This window comes from Microcebus murinus, chromosome 19 (assembly GCF_040939455.1).
Source record: "Microcebus murinus isolate Inina chromosome 19, M.murinus_Inina_mat1.0, whole genome shotgun sequence".
Lineage (NCBI taxonomy): Eukaryota > Metazoa > Chordata > Mammalia > Primates > Cheirogaleidae > Microcebus > Microcebus murinus.
In genome coordinates, this window is record NC_134122.1 from 21666512 (window position 1) to 21684124 (window position 17613).

General features: G+C 47.8%; 2 protein-coding genes across 3 annotated transcripts in view; one reads left to right on the top strand and one right to left on the bottom strand.

Moving 5' to 3' along the window:
- CHLSN (cholesin) overlaps nt 1-17613 on the bottom strand; it is a 129742-nt gene that overhangs the window by 65320 nt on the left and 46809 nt on the right. The window lies entirely within an intron of this gene.
- Nucleotides 7936-9030, top strand: GPER1 (G protein-coupled estrogen receptor 1). The gene has a single exon (XM_020281689.2). It carries the CDS (start codon nt 7936-7938, stop codon nt 9028-9030), a length of 1095 nt encoding a protein of 364 aa, XP_020137278.1.

Sequence of the window (17613 nt, forward strand, 5' to 3'; positions counted from 1 at the left end):
CGAGGTGGGTGGATTGCTCAAGTTCAGGAGTTCGAAACCAGCCTGAGCAAGAGCAAGACCCCATCTCTACTATAAATAGAAAGAAATTAATTGGCCAACTAATATATATAGAAAAAATTAGCCAGGCATGGTGGTGCATGCCTGTAGTCCCAGCTACTTGGGAGGCTGAGGCAGCAGGATTGCTTGAGGCCAGTAGTTTGAGGTTGCTGTGAGCTGGGCCGACGCCACGGCACTCACTCTAGCCTGGGCAACAAAGTGAGACTCTGTCTCAAAAAAAAAAAGTCCTGCTCTGGCTGGAGCCCACATCCTGCAACCCTCTGGACACAAACTGAGAACAAGAAGCTTTCTGCATATAAAGCCAAGAGAAAAATCTAGAGCCAACAGAAAAGTAAGAATACTTCTAGGAATGTGGTTCTAGCAATGAGAGGATACTTTTATCCAGAGAAAGAGTCCATGAAATCTTAACTTTAAATAGATAAAATCAGAACTGGGGATGGGGAGAGGCCACTGTGGCCCGAATCTCTCCTGGGGCTCCCTGAGGACTCCCGTCAGGGGGTCGCAAAGGTGGGGCTACAGCAAGATGGAAAAGGCTAGAAAGGATGACTGCTGGGATCAACTCTCTAGGAAAGAGCCTCAGATGATGGGGGTGGCACCTGCGTTTAGCATGCTGTAGCGTGTGGTGTGCACACTCACAGCTGTGCCCAGGATCTCACCTCCTTGTATACCAAGCAGGGCCAGGTTGCCTGCATAGAGACGTGCCCACTTCCACCAGCTCAGGTGACAGCTGGGTCTGAGGGCTGGGGCCACAGGGAGTGAGGCACCTGCCCCTCACTGCACTGGTTCCAGGCCCAGTAGACGCACACCCAGAAATAAAGGTTTCACCCTTAGCATGAACCAATATCCTGGGTGATTCTGAAGGAATCCGGAGACAGGAAGTCACCATGGGTGTGCACTGTTTCCTCCCTAGGCCAGAGCAGACCAGGCCAAGGATGGCACTCCTGCCTGCACAGAGCCTCACCCAGCCTTTCTGGGACATGGTCTTTCTTTATAAAAGGAAGTTACTGGCACTCGCCTTGCTGAACGCTCCGACTGTCATGAGGATCAAAACATCTGAAAACACTCTATGAAGCATGACACAGAGGGCGTGACGCCAGCAGTCCCCTGAAGATATGGGAAGGAGCTCTCTGCTGCCCTTGACTGCAGATCATCAAGGAAAATAAAACATTGCATGTGAGACACACAGCGTATTTCTCCAAGCCTCGGGTCATGTTTTCCAACACACGTTAACTCCAAAACATCTCACTCACAAAGCTGGATGTGTCCACTGTAAACTGGATCCTGCAAGCAATCCTATGAATACTTCTGACGACATGCTGTCTTCCTAGTGAGCACCCAGGGACAGAAGAGCCAAGATAACTGTGGTGCATCACAGGCAAACATGACTCTGCCCCTGCCCAGGGCCACTGCCTGTGAAAAGCAGCAGCAGCAGCAAGGGGGTGGGAAGAGAAAGCCCCGCCCTAGGAAAGCAGACAGACTTGGGTCATTTGGTATTTTACAGAACCACCTATATTTATTTTTTTTTTATTTTTTTTTTTTTTTGAGACAGAGTCTCACTTTGTTGTCCAGGCTAGAGTGAGTGCCGTGGCGTCAGCCTAGCTCACAGCAACCTCAAACTCCTGGGCTTGAGTGATCCTTCTGCCTCAGCCTCCCGAGTAGCTGGGATTACAGGCATGCGCCACCATGCCCGGCTAATTTTTTCTATATATATCAGTTGGCCAATTAATTTCTTTGTATTTATAGTAGAGACGGGGTCTCGCTCTTGCTCAGGCTGGTTTTGAACTCCTGACCTTGAGCAATCCGCCCGCCTCGGCCTCCCAAGAGCTAGGATTACAGGCGTGAGCCACAGCGCCCGGCCTGGAACCACCTATATTTATAAACACAGCAATCCCCGGCATTTCCATGTCGCAGGCCCAGAAAAAGGAACCTCAATGAATGGCCCAGTACCATGTGGCAGCCAGACACGGCAGGGGGAAACAGAACTAGGCTGGGACCACCTAAGGCTGGGTATGCCGGGTTGTGACCTGCATCTCACCTGCAGCTCCACTGCTGAGAGCAGGAACAGAGGACCCAAGGACAAGACCCTGAGATGGTACCTGTTGCTAGGGGAAGTACTGGGACTATTCCACATCACAGAAGGGAACTGGGGGTGAGAATGAGGACGAGACAAGACCGTGGAAGGAGAGGACGCCAGGAAGGCACTCCAGCCTCGGGGCTTCTCAGCTGTGTACGTGGTAGTGGGGAGGCTCCTCTGTGGCATTTCACTTGGGCAGGTTTCTGAAGCCAAGAACAAACTGCCATGTTTTATTGGCATTTTTGTGCTCTATGCATCATCCAACATTTGGCTGCATTTGCAAATGTAACTCAACAAGGAAGAATCAGGCTGGATTTCCTTTGAAGTTTCCTCCATTTACCCTATTCTGGGGATAGAAAGGAAAATATTTTCACTTTTTAAAACACTCATAAAGACGATATATTTGACCATGACACAAGTACATTTCAAGATGACTGTTAACATGGGACGCATTTTGGTATAAGAGCCAAGCCCGAGGCTCCAGAGCCAGCCAGTCCCGGATCCACACTGCCAGCTGTGAGGCCTCTCTCCCTGGTCAGTTTTGCATCAATGAAGCAAGAGAATGACAGCCTCTGCCTCAGAGGCTCTGAAGGAGGGTCACCCAAGACAATGTGCACACAGCACTAGACACAGGGCTCAGCACACAGGAGCACTCGTTAAATGTCAGGTTTTAAAATCCACAAAAGGTCTTTGTGCTTGACAAAAATTCCACAGACTTCTCTCATCCCCTTACCCATAAAAACATTAATGAGGGCCCATGGACTGAACTTCCTGCAGTCTGGGTGCTGTCCCTTATGCTAACTAGTTGCATGATGGTTGACAAGTCACTTAACCATTGAGTGCTTTAAGAAGGATGGGCTCTAAGACCTTTCAGCCCCAATTCAGCTATTTGATTCTACACCTTAAGCAGAAAATCAAAGAGCATCAGCCACTTGACCACCCCAAAGCAAATTCACCTCTGCTGCAAAGGTGCACAAGTGGCATGCTCAGGAACCCTGCGACAGTCTGAAGCACTTCCTCAACCCCTGGGGCAAGCAGCAAAACCATGAGCTATGGGTTTTCTTGAGTAGGGAGCAGCTATTTTTAAGTGACATGCTTTGGCTATTTCAAGGTTTGGATTTTTATTTTATTTATTTATTTAACCCAAGAGGAAGTTGTACTTTCTCATGACTCACATCTTTCAAAATGGTGTCTCAGGCATTTTTAATGTTGAAGTCATCTTGACTTCACATCTGGTCAAAAAATGTCTAAGTACAAATCAGCTCTTTATCATCCAAATAAAAAAAAGCTAACATATTAAAGTCATAGAACTTCTACAGCCAGAAGGAACTCTGAATGTTAGTATTTTTCCATAAAAAATTTAACACAGCACTGTTTTAAAATGTGTATATTTCCTAAAATATATATTTGAAATAGATTTTAAATTGTCATCACATGAAAGGCCTGAGGTTCAAGTACAACAAACTCATCTCAGAATAGAAAGGGGCCGTGTGTGGCCAGGCCTCGCAGACACCCCGTTCCCTCCTGCCTGCGGCCAGTTCTGTGGGAAGAGCACATGCGGCTTCCACGCTGTTCCTCAGGCTGCCACGATCTGTGTTATTCAGACTCAGTGTTCAAAAGATCACTGAGAGTTCAATCTCACAGCTTCACAAAATTAAAAAGGTAAAAAGACGCCAAGAAGAAAGTATAAATGAGATCAACTGTAATTAATTTTTGTGAAGACCCCATGGCTGGCCTGAGCAGCTGGGGCCGGTGGTGCCTGAAGTCCTCACAGCAGACAGACTGGCAGGCGCTGGGCCCTTCCCTGTCCTCCCTGGGGCTGCGCCTCTCAGAACTGCGGCAGAATTCTAACTGCCAGCAGGTGGAGCACTTCGAGAGAGCAGCCCAAACACAGGGCTGCTCAGACACTGGGAAGGTGGGGAGTTAATCCTCTGGCCACACAAGGTCAACAAATCGGCAACAACGACAGTGGGGAGAGGCCTCTTCAGCCAATTACCGACATCCAGGAGACAGGTGGATGGGGTGGACAGCTATTGCACTGAGACACAGCTGACACCTAGAGAAAAATTATGAGTGGAGCCTCCCTTATGCAAAATGCTGGGGCCAACTCGGGAGGCTGAGGCAGAAGGATCGCTTGAGCCCAGGAGTTTGAGGTTGCTGTGAGCTAGGCTGACACCACGGCACTCACTCTAGCCTGGACAACAAAGGGAGACTCTGTCTCAAAAAAAAAAAAAAAATGCTAGGGCCAAAGTGTTTTGGATTTCAGAATTTTTTGGATTCTGAAATATTTGCAAATACATAATGAGATATCTTAGGGATGGGGTCCAAGTCTGAACTCAAGATTCATTTATGTTTTACATACACTTCACACACACATAGCCCAAAGGCAATTTTATACACAGTATGTTTAGTAATTTTATGCATGAAACAAAGTTTGGACTGCATTTTGACTGTGAACTGTCACATGAGGTCAGGTGTGGAATTTTCCATTTGTGGCATCGTGGTGCTCAAAAAATTTCAAGTTTTGAATATTTAGATTTCAGGATTAGGGATGGCTCAATCTGTACTTAGGTTCCTAATTTACTTGTCAAAAATGCCTGCTATTTCTTGGGTTTAAATTTCTCTCTACAAATGTCTTCGTGAAATTTTTAAGTTAAATTCTCTATGTCTTATTCACATGCTACTGTGTTAACTTACAAAATTTATGTTTGGTTTTACAGTCAGTTGCTAAAATATGTAAGAATATTGCTTGTTTCAACAAACAATGATAGGTTATTACCTAAAGGATAAAGAGTACAATCCTCTCGAACTTTAAAAAAAAAAAAGTTTGTATCAATGGGTGAAGAAAAGCAGGTATAGTGGAAACTTCCATAAAAATGTCTGGTGGGATTGAGCTCATTACCAAAGCATGGGAGAAAAAAAAGCCAGCAAAAAAGTGGTTAATGCTAGCCTTAAAAGGAAGCTCAGCCCAGCCAGTCCTGAGAGCCAGTCCAGGCCAAGAGCGGGCCTGGGAAGCCTATAAAGCCTGGTGCCACAGGGGCTGCAGACTAGGCAGGAGCTTCCCTGGAGGAACCTTCCCCACCAGCACTCCCCAGGGAGGAGTCTCTTTTTTCTTTTTCACTCTTGCTCAGCATCATTCCGCAGGTTGGATTCCACCTGCAGGACGGTGCTCCACCTGCAAGAGCACCTCGAGCCTGACAGCACCAGCCAAGGAGGCTCCGAGGGACATGCAGAGTCTGCCCACAGGTAAGCCCAGTGCTTGGGCCCTGGGATAAACGGGCGGGGGTGTCTCACCTGGGCTGCAGCCCTGCTTCGGTACAAGGTACAAGGCACAGACATGGATCAACACCTCACCCTCTGAGATGTTTATCCAGTTTCCAAAACGCAAGGTATTTTCTCACTGTCCAGTGAGAAACACCGGGCAGCTCCGGTGGTCTCCACGCGACCACAGCAGGGGCTCTGCCTGGAACATCTTTCATAGCACACGCTGCCAGCACCAAGACAGTGTGCTGTCACATTCTGTTAAAGCAACAATATGTCTCGCTTCAAAAAATAAGATTTCCATGGCTCTGCCTTGCACTATAGTTAGCACTTTAGTCCCTCTTACAACCCAAAGAGCCACAGATGGATTAATATTCCTTTATAAAGATGTCTAAGAGATCTGACAAAAATGTGCTCTTATTTTTCTAGATATGTTGAATAAGCAGTGGAAAACAGAAATAAAATATCAAACTATTTAATGTTCACCTTTTTATTTATAAACATATGATCAATATTAATGAGAATACTGGGCCAGCAGGAAATCTTATGCTAGGTTCTAATCTTTTCATTAGACTGTTATGAAAATAACAGTATTTGTCAAGGGTCACAAGACTCATTTACATGGAAAAGAAACAAATGATTCATTTTTAAACTGTTTTTCCCCAGAGTTTATTTAACAAATTTAGGTAAGAGAACAAACATATGTTAAGTGTTCTGTTCACCCTTAACTTTCCTCTAAACCTGCAATCTAATACTTTCTAGAATTCCCACATGTAAAGAGCAAAACAAGCACTGAGGTAGTGTTTAAGAAGAGATTAAACACAGAGGCTTTACTATCACAGTCTGGCGACAGTGACATTTACTTGCTCAAATTGGTATTATCTGCTAGAGATAAATAAAGAATGCAAAATAACTAATAAAAGCAAATGTGTCCACCCCAGCTAAGCAAATGTTATTGAATACTTTTAAAATAATGACGGATACCAAGGCAGTGATTTATCTTTTTCTTTTCCCTTTTTTCCATAAAACAGTACTTTCAACCTCTAGGTCAATAAATCTCTAGTCTGGTTTTCAACACTTCAAAATAATTCCTAATGATCTCAAAGGGTAAAATAAAAACTCCCAAAATAAAAACCACCCAAATCCATTTTCATGGGACAAGTCAGTTTATTCCAGGTTATAACTCTCTGCTGGGAGGTGAACGGCTGTCCTGTGCCATGTGGGATGTGCAGTAGCACCCCTGGCCCCCACCCACTAGGTGCCAGCAGCACCCCAGTTGTGACACCCTCAACGTGTCCAGACACTGCCAAGGTCCCTTGGTTGAGGACCCTGCTTCACTCCATGGAGAGCTTCCAGGCGCACAGTGACTCAAGCAAGCGACAGGAAACCCCTCCACCCCCAGCAGTCGCAGAGCCGCACCCAGTCGTCCATCCCGCCATAAACGAGATGCTGAAGGAGATTTTCTTTCTTTTTTTTTTTTACTCTTCTAAGATTCCATGTCTAAGCTTATGAAGGAGATTTTCTTTACCCAGTTTTTAGGTGACAAACACCACTACAAAAATATATTAGGCCTTAAACAATGTGTCACAACACTGAATAAAATTTTAAAAACCATTTGCTAAATCAATGATGACCATTTTATTCTTTATTCTCTTTCAGTTATGAAAAAAAGTGTTAGTTTTAGCACTCAAACTTAGAACTAGCATTAGCTAAAAAGCTAAATTTCTTTTATATATTTTATTGTAAGAGAAAAGATTCTGCTTTAATTTCCACAATTGACATTTTCTGGATCCACTTTCAGAAACACTGAGCTTTTCCTTCCCATCTCATCTCTCTTCCCAATAGCTGCTGGACTAAGTTTTACTTCCTCTCCTAGTAAGGAGTAGTTTTCCTAAGATTCCCATACCCAGCCTCCATGTGACTTCATGAGCCTGGATCTGATCGTTAGGGAAGGTCACCCAGCCTGCAAGGGTGACTCACGGTCCCAGCCCAGCTTGTACTCGGCAGCCAGGGGAGCACTGAGCAGGGAACTCAGGGCACTATCCACATCTGCCTCTTCTGCTTCCCCTCGGTGACAACCACCTCTCCGAGATAATAAAACCCCAAAGCTCTGCCCACTCCCAAGTACTCATGGGACACACTACAGAGTACTGCCACCTGGCCGGCAGCATCAGGCTTTGCCGGAAGGCGAGGCCATACAATGAGACTCAACCTCTCCCGTCCCCTCCCAGGTGCACAGAGAGAAGCGGCACAGGTGCGTTTTGAACACAGCAGATGCCCCCAGGAAAGGACCACCGAACGGGCAGCCTCCAGTTAACTCCTTAAGGTGACGATGACAGAGAATTAACAAACCCAAACTGTCACTCACGCCCCTGTGATGTGCTTTCCTGTTTTACAAATGTCTGCCTCACTTCAAAGAGAGCCACCTTCCTTTGTAAAGATGGGTTCGTTGTTTAAAACAGATTTCTGTGAGCCTTTCGGCAAATCCTGAACACTGCACAGTGTGGAGACTGGATGTGGCCATCTGAGGCTGCGGCTCTGGCATGGAGCTCTACCCAAGCACCCTGCAGCCTGCAGCCCACAACAGCACCACTCCGGAACCCAACCTGTCCCACCCATTCCACAGCACCAGCCTTGGGAACCAAACTGGGGACCTATCCGAGCACCAACAGTATGTGATTGGCCTCTTCCTCTCGTGCCTGTATACCATCTTCCTCTTCCCCATTGGTTTTGTGGGCAACATCCTGATTCTGGTGGTGAACATCAGTTTCCGCGAGAAGATGACAATCCCCGACCTGTACTTCATCAACCTAGCAGTGGCAGATCTCATCCTGGTGGCGGACTCCCTGATCGAGGTGTTCAACCTGGACGAGCAGTACTATGACATCACTGTCCTGTGCACCTTCATGTCCCTCTTCCTGCAGATCAACATGTACAGCAGCGTCTTCTTCCTCACCTGGATGAGCTTTGACCGCTACATCGCACTGGCCAGAGCCATGCGCGCCGGCCTGTTCCGAACCAAGCAGCACGCCAGGCTGAGCTGCGGCCTCATCTGGATGGCCTCCGTCTCTGCCACCCTAGTGCCCTTCACCGCTGTCCAGCTACAGCACACTGAGGAGCTCTGCTTCTGCTTTGCGGATGTCAGGGAGGTCCAGTGGCTAGAGGTCACCCTGGGGTTTGTGGTCCCCTTTGCCATCATTGGTCTCTGCTACTCCCTCATAGTACGTGTGCTGGTCAAGGCCCACAAGCACCGGGGCCTGCGCCCACGGAGGCAGAAGGCCCTGCGGATGATCCTGGCTGTGGTCCTCGTCTTCTTCATCTGCTGGCTGCCAGAGAACATCTTCATCAGCGTCCACCTCCTGCAGCAGGCACAGCCAGGGGCTGCACCCTGCACACAGTCCTTCCGCCACGCCTACCCCTTGACTAGCCACATCGTCAACCTCGCAGCTTTCTCCAACAGCTGCCTGAACCCCCTCATCTACAGTTTTCTCGGGGAGACCTTCAGGGACAAGCTGAGGCTGTACATTGAACAGAAAACAAGCTTGCCGGCTCTGAATCGCTTCTGTCATGCTGCCCTGAAGGCGGTCATCCCAGACAGCACAGAGCAGTCGGATGTGAAGTTCAGCAGTGCAGTGTGAAGAGTTGCAAAGACAGAGCCAGAGGTGGCATGCCTCCTGGGAATAGCACACAGCCAGGGCGCGGAGGGCAGAAGGACAGGCCACGCCGTTTCTAAACCTCAGTCAGACACTGCTACGGTCTCTTCAATGCCTCAGTGACAGTCACACTTCCTTGGTCGCTCGCCTTTGGGGCTGTTGAGGAAACCTCACTACAAGCTCTCCTTGATTTTGCACTGCACTACAACCCAGAAACACTCACTGCAGGCCATGGGACTCCAATATCAAAGGGCCACTGGTGACCAGCTTATCTCTGGCTCCTCTTTGCACACTTATGTCCCACAGCCAAAAGCAATTCTTGATGTTGTCCAACAAAAGCCAAGTGGAGAGGCCACTTAGGATGAAATATCTTAGTTACGAGGTAAACCTACAATAAATCTGCCATCTTGGGAGGAAATGAAGCCTGGAGACAGAATGCACTCACCTGATCTACCTTGGACATGGCAGTGTGTCTCCATGCTATGATCTGTAGTTCACTAGCTAACCAGCGAACCGTAAGTCAAAGAGGAAGGGAAAATCGTGTGCTCTCACACACCTGAGCACCCTTCGCCTCTCAGAACAGCACCAACTGCTCTGCTGCAGCCTCGCCAGGGGCAGCTCGGTCTGTATCAGCCAGGAGGGCTCTCCCAGAATGGGACACTCACCCACAGCTCTGAGATGCTGTTAGTCGCTGTTTTGTTTACAACAGTCTTTGCTGTTCTCTAACGTGCAAGGAGACTGTCAGCGAGGTGCCGCAGTAAAACACTGGCTGAGTGGCTGAGAAGTCACCTCTAGGAAAATAACAGTGGGGTCAAGGAGGTGCTGTGTAAACATTCTCATTAAAATGTAAAAACAGATAACTGGTGACTGCTGATAATGCTCAGCCTGTCAATAAAGGGTCACGTGCTGATTCTTCCACCTGCTCTAAGGGGCTCTAAGTGGGGTGCAGGGTGAGCACGGGTGGGGCCCTCAGAGAGAGAACCACTCCTCCACACAGAAAGCACAGCCCCGTAGCTTCACAGAACTCACTACCGGCCCAGAGAACCCTCTTATGGGCCTACAGGTAGCAAACTGGGCATGACCTGGATGTCCACAATGCCATAGTAACACACTTGTGCTGCCTGGTCTTTAGGCACCAAAACAAGTTTTATTACAAACGCAGACGGCGGGTCTCAGTCTTGCCCAGTATCTACATACGTACCCTCACTTTCTAAAGGGCCCATGCTGAGGTACTGCAGCGACTCAGGGTGCTCAGAGCCCTGGCTGGGAAGCCCTCACCCTCATGGTACAGGCTGAGGCCTGGCCGCCACTGCTCCCACTCCTGCCTCGCCCATCTGCAGCAGGCCCACATCCCTGACACTACCAAGTACAGCCAGAGCAGGCCCCACAGCCCTGGACGCCAGGCGCAGTCTTCACAGAAGCACGCACAAGGAGCTGGGGCAGGGCTCCCCAAAAGAGAAATGAACCACTTTAGTTTTAATTATTTTTAATGGTTATTTTCCACGATACTGTTTTTTGTTTACAATAATTAACGTTTGATTTATAAAGAAATTTAAAGGGAGGCAATTTAAAGAAAATATCTGGAAAGAGAACACATGGTTAATGGATATGGCAAAACTTAAGCCTAAACCAAACCATGCAGTGAGCCTAACAAACATTCTCTCTCCTCAAGGCTGTGCGCCAGTGGGTGAGGAAGGCCTAGCTAGACAGCAAGGAGGTGCCTGTGCTCCCTGTGACCTAGTCCCCACAGGGCAGGGTTCCTCTCAGAGAGTCTTTTCCAAATTGTGAACTGCAGAAGCAGCATCTCCAAGGACTCACGTCCACGTAGGGCTTTGCTCTCTTGACACACACCCGGCTTGAAAGCCTGAGAACAGGACAGCCGACAGCCTCCCACGACAGTCTACATGCACCACAGGTCCAGTGAAAGTGGAGGATCCCGTGGGGTGGCCACACCAGGCTCACACGTGGTGCTGTCCTGCAGAACACTCGGGTGCTGGAGTGTTCCCTTCGCCCCTCCAGGGCCCACCCTGTCAGTCACCACACCAGAAAAGGATGCAAACACCACCTTACAGCCCTTGTTTTGCAAAGTGTGGAGAGGTCCTAAGATGTTCTGCCCTTCAGCCCCCTTTGAGGCCCCAGTGACATGGACTCACCCTCCTCCCGAGTGGTGCTCCTCCCCAGTGCAGAGGACATGGTCATACAGGGTGGCATTTTTATAAGGTGAGTGCTTGATACTAAGTCCTCCTTCTGACCTCAGGCTGCCATCAGGAAGAGACCCCCGGAGAAAGGAGGCATGAGCTATGCTGCCACTGGGCACCCACTACATGCAAAGCACTCAGCAAACAGGCTCACTGTTCCTGCCCAGTTTGAAAACTGGTAATAGACAGACAGCTGCTTTAAAAATATGCATAGACTATAGAGACTCAACATTTTTTACCTTTTATCTCTGACAGGGCAGGGACGGAGAGACAGACAAGGAAGAAGACAGAGAGTAAGATCTAGTCTCTGACTGTTACAATGATTCCAGAAGGTACATATCATCCCCATTACTCAGATGAAGAAACTGGTACAACTAGGGTCTATTTCTGCTCAAAATGTTAAATGGTAAATGGTGTAACCAGGAATTAAACCTCACTCTCCCCAGCTCCAAAGCCACATTCCTTCCTCCACAGCACTGGCACCCCTGGTATCTTGTGGGCAAAAGCATATGATGCAGAAATCATGTAACATCAGGAACTGTGGGTGCCGGAAGGTCAACGAGACAGAATGGAGACCCCCGCCCCCCAGGAACTACAGCCGACAGAGCTCTAAAACATCAAACAAAGGACAGGGAATTCATGCCTCTAGGTCAATCCGCCACCTGGCCCAGCAACAACTTTCTTGGAGTCCTTCCCTGTGCTACAACAGAAGCAGCTGCGGTCAGGGGTTCTACTCCACCTCTGACCACCAGGACAAACCTGTTCCTTCCTGCACCAACAGACACTACTCTGATCATCCAGAAGTGTCAGGCCTGCCCCTCTAAGGCCCCCCTCAGCCCCAGATTTCTTCAGGTGGTAGTTGCCCAAGGCTGATGGGGCTGGACATAGCCTTGCCACTGAGTCCTGACCTGTGACACAGTCCAGCAGATGACAGACATGTACTAGGTGAGCCACAGGCCCAGAGGAAGGGCAAGTGCAAGGCTGGGTTCTTGACCTAACAGGAAGGGACCCTTATTGAGCCAGACACTGGGCCAGTTGTCTCTGGAGTCTCCTCGACCGTGAGATGCCAGAGCTGGTGTCTGTGAGACAGGCAGGATGAGATAAGCTCACCCGGCAGGGACTCCATCCAAATCCATGCCCTGCTCTAAGCATATGTCTGAGAACTGAGGCTAATTCAATTATTTTGTGCAGGAACCCATATGATAAAATCAAGGCGTTTTAATTGCTTTGTTGTTTCCTGGTAACCCAACTCTCTCCTGTACACTAATGCCTTTTAAACCCCATGAAGAGCCCAAAAGTACCTAACTGTAAGCATATGAAAAACCCTGGTGTTAGCATTGACTATGACTTCATCATTTCCTTTGTGCTTAATAATTAACTCTTGACTAAATGAGGGTGACACGGCCCTTCCTGCCCTTCCCAGACCCCCTGGTGAGGACGGCAACACTGATTTCATAAACCTCATGTGTTACACACCTTCATGGGGGGGGACTAAAAACAGATCTTTTTAGTAGGTTGTTTTTGCAGTGGTTTGGGTGAAGCCATTCTGAAACTATTTTGGATATTTTATGAATTGAGTATATTAGGAAACGTGTGATGTCCTTGAGCCCAAGTTCTTGCAGCATGGGAAGGGAGGTACAGCAAGCAAGGAGAACCCCATGGGAATGGACAGGAACTGAAAGTATCAGTGTAAACCCGAGATTTCTAACATAAGAATAAGGATGTGAATGTACCCATGTATACACATGTGCACTAGGTATAAGTAGATATGTATGTATGTACACACACGGGCATGCTTGTGTGTACACACACATATCGCACGCATGCGCATAATGACAGACATACATATTTATATATTCCGAGCTCTGCCTGCTCAAAGAGTATGGAAAAGGTGGCTCAAGTGGCTGCAGTCCCCCTGGCACCAGATCTGGCCTTTGGTACCAACACCCTTGAAAAGTAGTCAGGCTCCTGGGAGAAACAGCAGAGCTGGGCTGGGGCAGAGACAGGATGAGCCTGGAATACACAGTTCTGCTAAAAGGAAGAAAGGCCCCAAGAACATGATGGGGGTCACAGCCAAAGGAGACACTGAAGGGCTCTAGTAACCAAATCTAGGACAATTTGAGTATTAAGATAATTAAGAAGAGTAAATAATTATGCACTGTGAAAAAATAAGAATGCATGAGTCCATTCCAATAACAGATATAAATAAATATAATTTAAATAAACAGCACATAAAGGGACATATGCACGAATGACAGAGGGCTCTTGAGTATAATGGTGCTGGCTGGGGAAGGTGGAGGGTCCTAGTGTTGGAAAGCCATCACTCTGCAGCTTTCACAGTGGGACCAGTATAGGTGAGGGGCTGATCAAGGCTGAGTCTCACGTGCTCTCAAGGAGCAGGGTCCTGCAGAGCCTGATGTATACCCACAGGCACGCATTACACATGGGCAGAGTCGCCACAATGCAGTGACAGCCCCTGAGTGATGACATCAATGTCACCAAGAAGAGGCGAGGTCCAGATGTGATACCCCGAGGATGTGTGTCTCTTCAGGAGGAAATACCACATAAATCCAACATGGGGACAGGGAGCCAGAATGCATCAACAATGTCACAGTCGCACAAGACAAAGGCACAGTGGCTGCTTCACATTTGGAAAGAGAAAAGAGATGTTACTATTAAACACAATGTGGATCCTAGAGGGGATGATCTACTAGGAAGAAAAAATGTGCTGTCAAGGATATTGTGGGGTCAACAGACAAAACTGGAATACTTTGGCAGGTTAAAGTATCATATCAATTTCCCCAGATGGGTAACTGCTGTGGTTATGCAGAATCACGCTCTTAGAAAATCCTCAAGTATCTGTAAGGCTTAGGGTCCTGACGTGTGCAACTTGTCCCCAAATGGTTCGGGTGGGCGGGGGGAGGTGTACACACAATGGATAGAGTGTGAGCACAAGTGTGTACATAGGTGTCACAACACATGAGATGACGTGTTCAGAATATCAATTCTTTATCTATGGATATAGCCAAAAGAATTGAAAAGAGATGTCCAAATAAGTATTTGTACACCCATGTTCACAGCAGCACTGTTCACAACATCCAACAGGTGGAAACAATCCAAATGTCTGCCAACCAATGAATGATACACAAAATCAGTACATCCATGCAGTGGAATATTACTCAACCACAAACAGGAATGAAGCACTGACACAAGCTACAACATAGATGAACCCTGAAATCTTTACACTCAGTGAAATAAATCAGACATAAAAGGAGCATATACTATATGATTCCACTTATATGAAATGTATGGAGTAGACAACCTACAAGAACAGAAAGTAGACTAGTGGTTGCCAGGGACTACGGGAAGTGAGGATCAGTGACTACTAAGGGTATGGGGCTTCTTTCTGGGGTGAAGAAAATGTCTAGAGTTAGCGGTCATGATTGTATAAGTCTGTGACTATACTAAAAACCACTGAGGTGCACACTTTTTTTTAAAAGAGTGAATTTTTTGTATGTAAATTCTATCTCACTAAAGCTGTTGTTTAACAACAATAACACTACTCAAGCACCAGGTCATGTTCCTACAGTTGGCCTTCCCCTCTTGGACACACTCTAGTCTCTGCAAAACAACCCAGGACCTCTGAAATAAATGCCACTGACTGAGGGTGCCCACCTACCTATGCCTGCAGTGGGCTGATGCCCAGTACTCTGCATGCACCTCATTAGCAGCCACAAAACAGTTCCTGAAAATGGAAAGGTTTAACCCTTTGCACTCGCTTGCTTTTTTCTCAATTCCTTTATTCTACTCGGGATTTAATTTTTTAAATACCCCAGATTTTACAAAGTGCGGCAGTAGAATAAAAAACTGGAATTTCTTTTCATACAAACTTATTTATTTGGATTGTTTTATATTTCAAATTATTGATACATTCAAAGAGTAATTTTAATCTCTGTAATTTTTGCTAACCGTGTCGAGTCACACTCAACATCTGAGTGCAAAGGGTTAAGCCATCTGGAATCCTAGAAGCTATCCTCTAACATTTATCATAAAGCTTATAATTAAAGTTTTCTCTTATTACTCACTGCCTAGTAATTCAAGCTTTATTTTCCTTTCCACAGTGGGAAACTAATTATCTGGGGTATCTTTGGATATGCTTTTAAAATAAAAATAGAGGAAAAGAACGTTAATAAAAATTAAAGCCAAATTTACTAAACCATTCTCTGGGATCATTCATAAAGCAGTGGAAGCCAGCTCCACCTCCCGCCACACTCTGTCACCAGGAGGCCAGGAGACCTGCCAGACTGGCCAGGCCATTTGGTTGGCCTGGGCCCATCTGGTGATGGTGCAGGCACGGCTGTCTGACACACACATCAGAAAGGCAGAAAGGAAACATACACCATCATCTCATTTACTCTGCACTGTTCCTGGATGCTTTTCACTGAGGCAATTTGCTCAGAACTCTAGAAAACTAAAGTTTTCTTTTTGAGACAAAGTTTCACTCTGTTGCCCAGGCTAAAGAGCATTGGCGTCATCATAGCTCACTGCAACCTCAAACTCCTGGGCTCAAGTGATCCTCCTGCCTCAGCCTCCCAAGTAGCTGGCAGGCACATGCCACCACGCCCACCTAATTTTTCTGTTTTTAGTAAAGACAAGGTCTCACTCTTGCTCAGGCTGGTCTTGAACTCCTGAGCTCAACTGATCCTCTGCCTTGGCCTCCCAGAGTGCTGAGATTACAGGCGTGAGCCACTGCACCTGACTAAAGTGTTAGAACTGACGCTGTTCTAGGTCACTTTTGCTCTTTACATTAGATTTGTGATCAATACTCCTGGAAAACAGCAGAGACCCAAGGGTGCATGAGGCATGTTCCTGTGTGGGCACAGGCGCAGCATACTTTTTTGCCTTTCCTCCCAGATCAAGGAGGAGGTTCTGGCTCCATTTTCCTGCATAAGGAGCTTTCAGCCAAGACTTAGGAAAGAAAAGTGTCCACTTCTCTAAACGTCCAATTGGCTGGGAAGTACTTACTGAGCACCCTTTCCAGAGACTGCCACTAGAGACCTTAATTTTAGGTTTAGTTACCACTTTGCCTTTCTAGCTTTCTGGAAGGTGGAGGAGTGAGCTGGCCCAGCTGGTACCAGAAACAAGGTGGCAAGGAGGACAGAAGGGAGGCAATCTGTGAAATGGCCCTAAGACCCTCAGCCACCACTGTCCACCGAGTGCATCCTCAGCCCCTGGGCCCCACATGGGCCCCTCCAGGAGCTCTTCTGGTGAAAGCCATTATCTGAGTGCTTTAACCTGTCTCACCCCCCAGCCCCTGAAAGGGCAGCTGTGACCCACAGTCAATTTGCAAGTCCTCTGGGAATGCTGGGTTCTGGGGCAGGAATATGGGGGAGTCCCACAGAAGTGAGGAGGCAGCTCTCGTCACAGTGGGAAGGGCAGTGTGGCCACCCTTTACTCCTGGCCTGGGTGGGGGCCTGGAAAGGCTCTTCCACACCAGGCATAGCCACATCAGGGCTGCCCAAAGTCCACTCATACAGTCACACCGCCAGTTACAAGGGACTTGAGGCCTGGGCAGCCCCAACACTGGCTCCTGGCATGCCAGATGGCCCCTGAGTCGACACTCAAGCTAGGTGAGCAGGCGTGTACAGTGCACATAACTGCAGACTCAGCTTCCACACATGCCTACACGTCTGTGCTGAGTTAATCTCATTTCTGCCATTGTCCTGTGGGTGGGGGACCACGTCTGGGAACAAGGGTTTTAAAAGCTAAATACTAGGGTGGAATCAACCTGAAACTTATCACAAGAAATCAGCTGCTGGGAGTCCTGGAAAGGTCCCAGTTATTCTTAGAGAAGCTGACACCCCCCAATCTGACCACGAGGGCTGGTTCTGCTAAATTCAAACACCTACTGATATGAGGTCTCTTAAAGGGGAAAACACAACTGAATGAACAAAGCTCTGCTCTGCCTCCTTCTGCGCCCTGCCCTGCAGTAGCCACCTGCACAGCTACTGAAGAGCTGGTTCCACCTGTGGCCTCCTGGTCCAACCACCCGCTTAGGAGTCTGTCTTCCCTGCTGTAACCTAAGTTCCTTATAAGAATGGACTATTCTGTGTTCATGTTAAAGCCTAGCACAAGGCTCTGTGGGCAGTCAGCCACCAGTGAGAGCTTGTGGACACGGGTCAGCCACGCAGCCTGCAGCTCACTATAAAGGAGGAGACAGCCACAGTCCCAGGGAGATGCCAGCTACCCCAGGGAAGTCACAGCAAGCAAGGAAGGGAGTGGGTATCAGTCACATGGCCACAGCCCTGCTCGGAACATTCAGTCTTTAGGAAACAAGACAGCATCTTCTTTGCTGACTCAAAAACGTCCG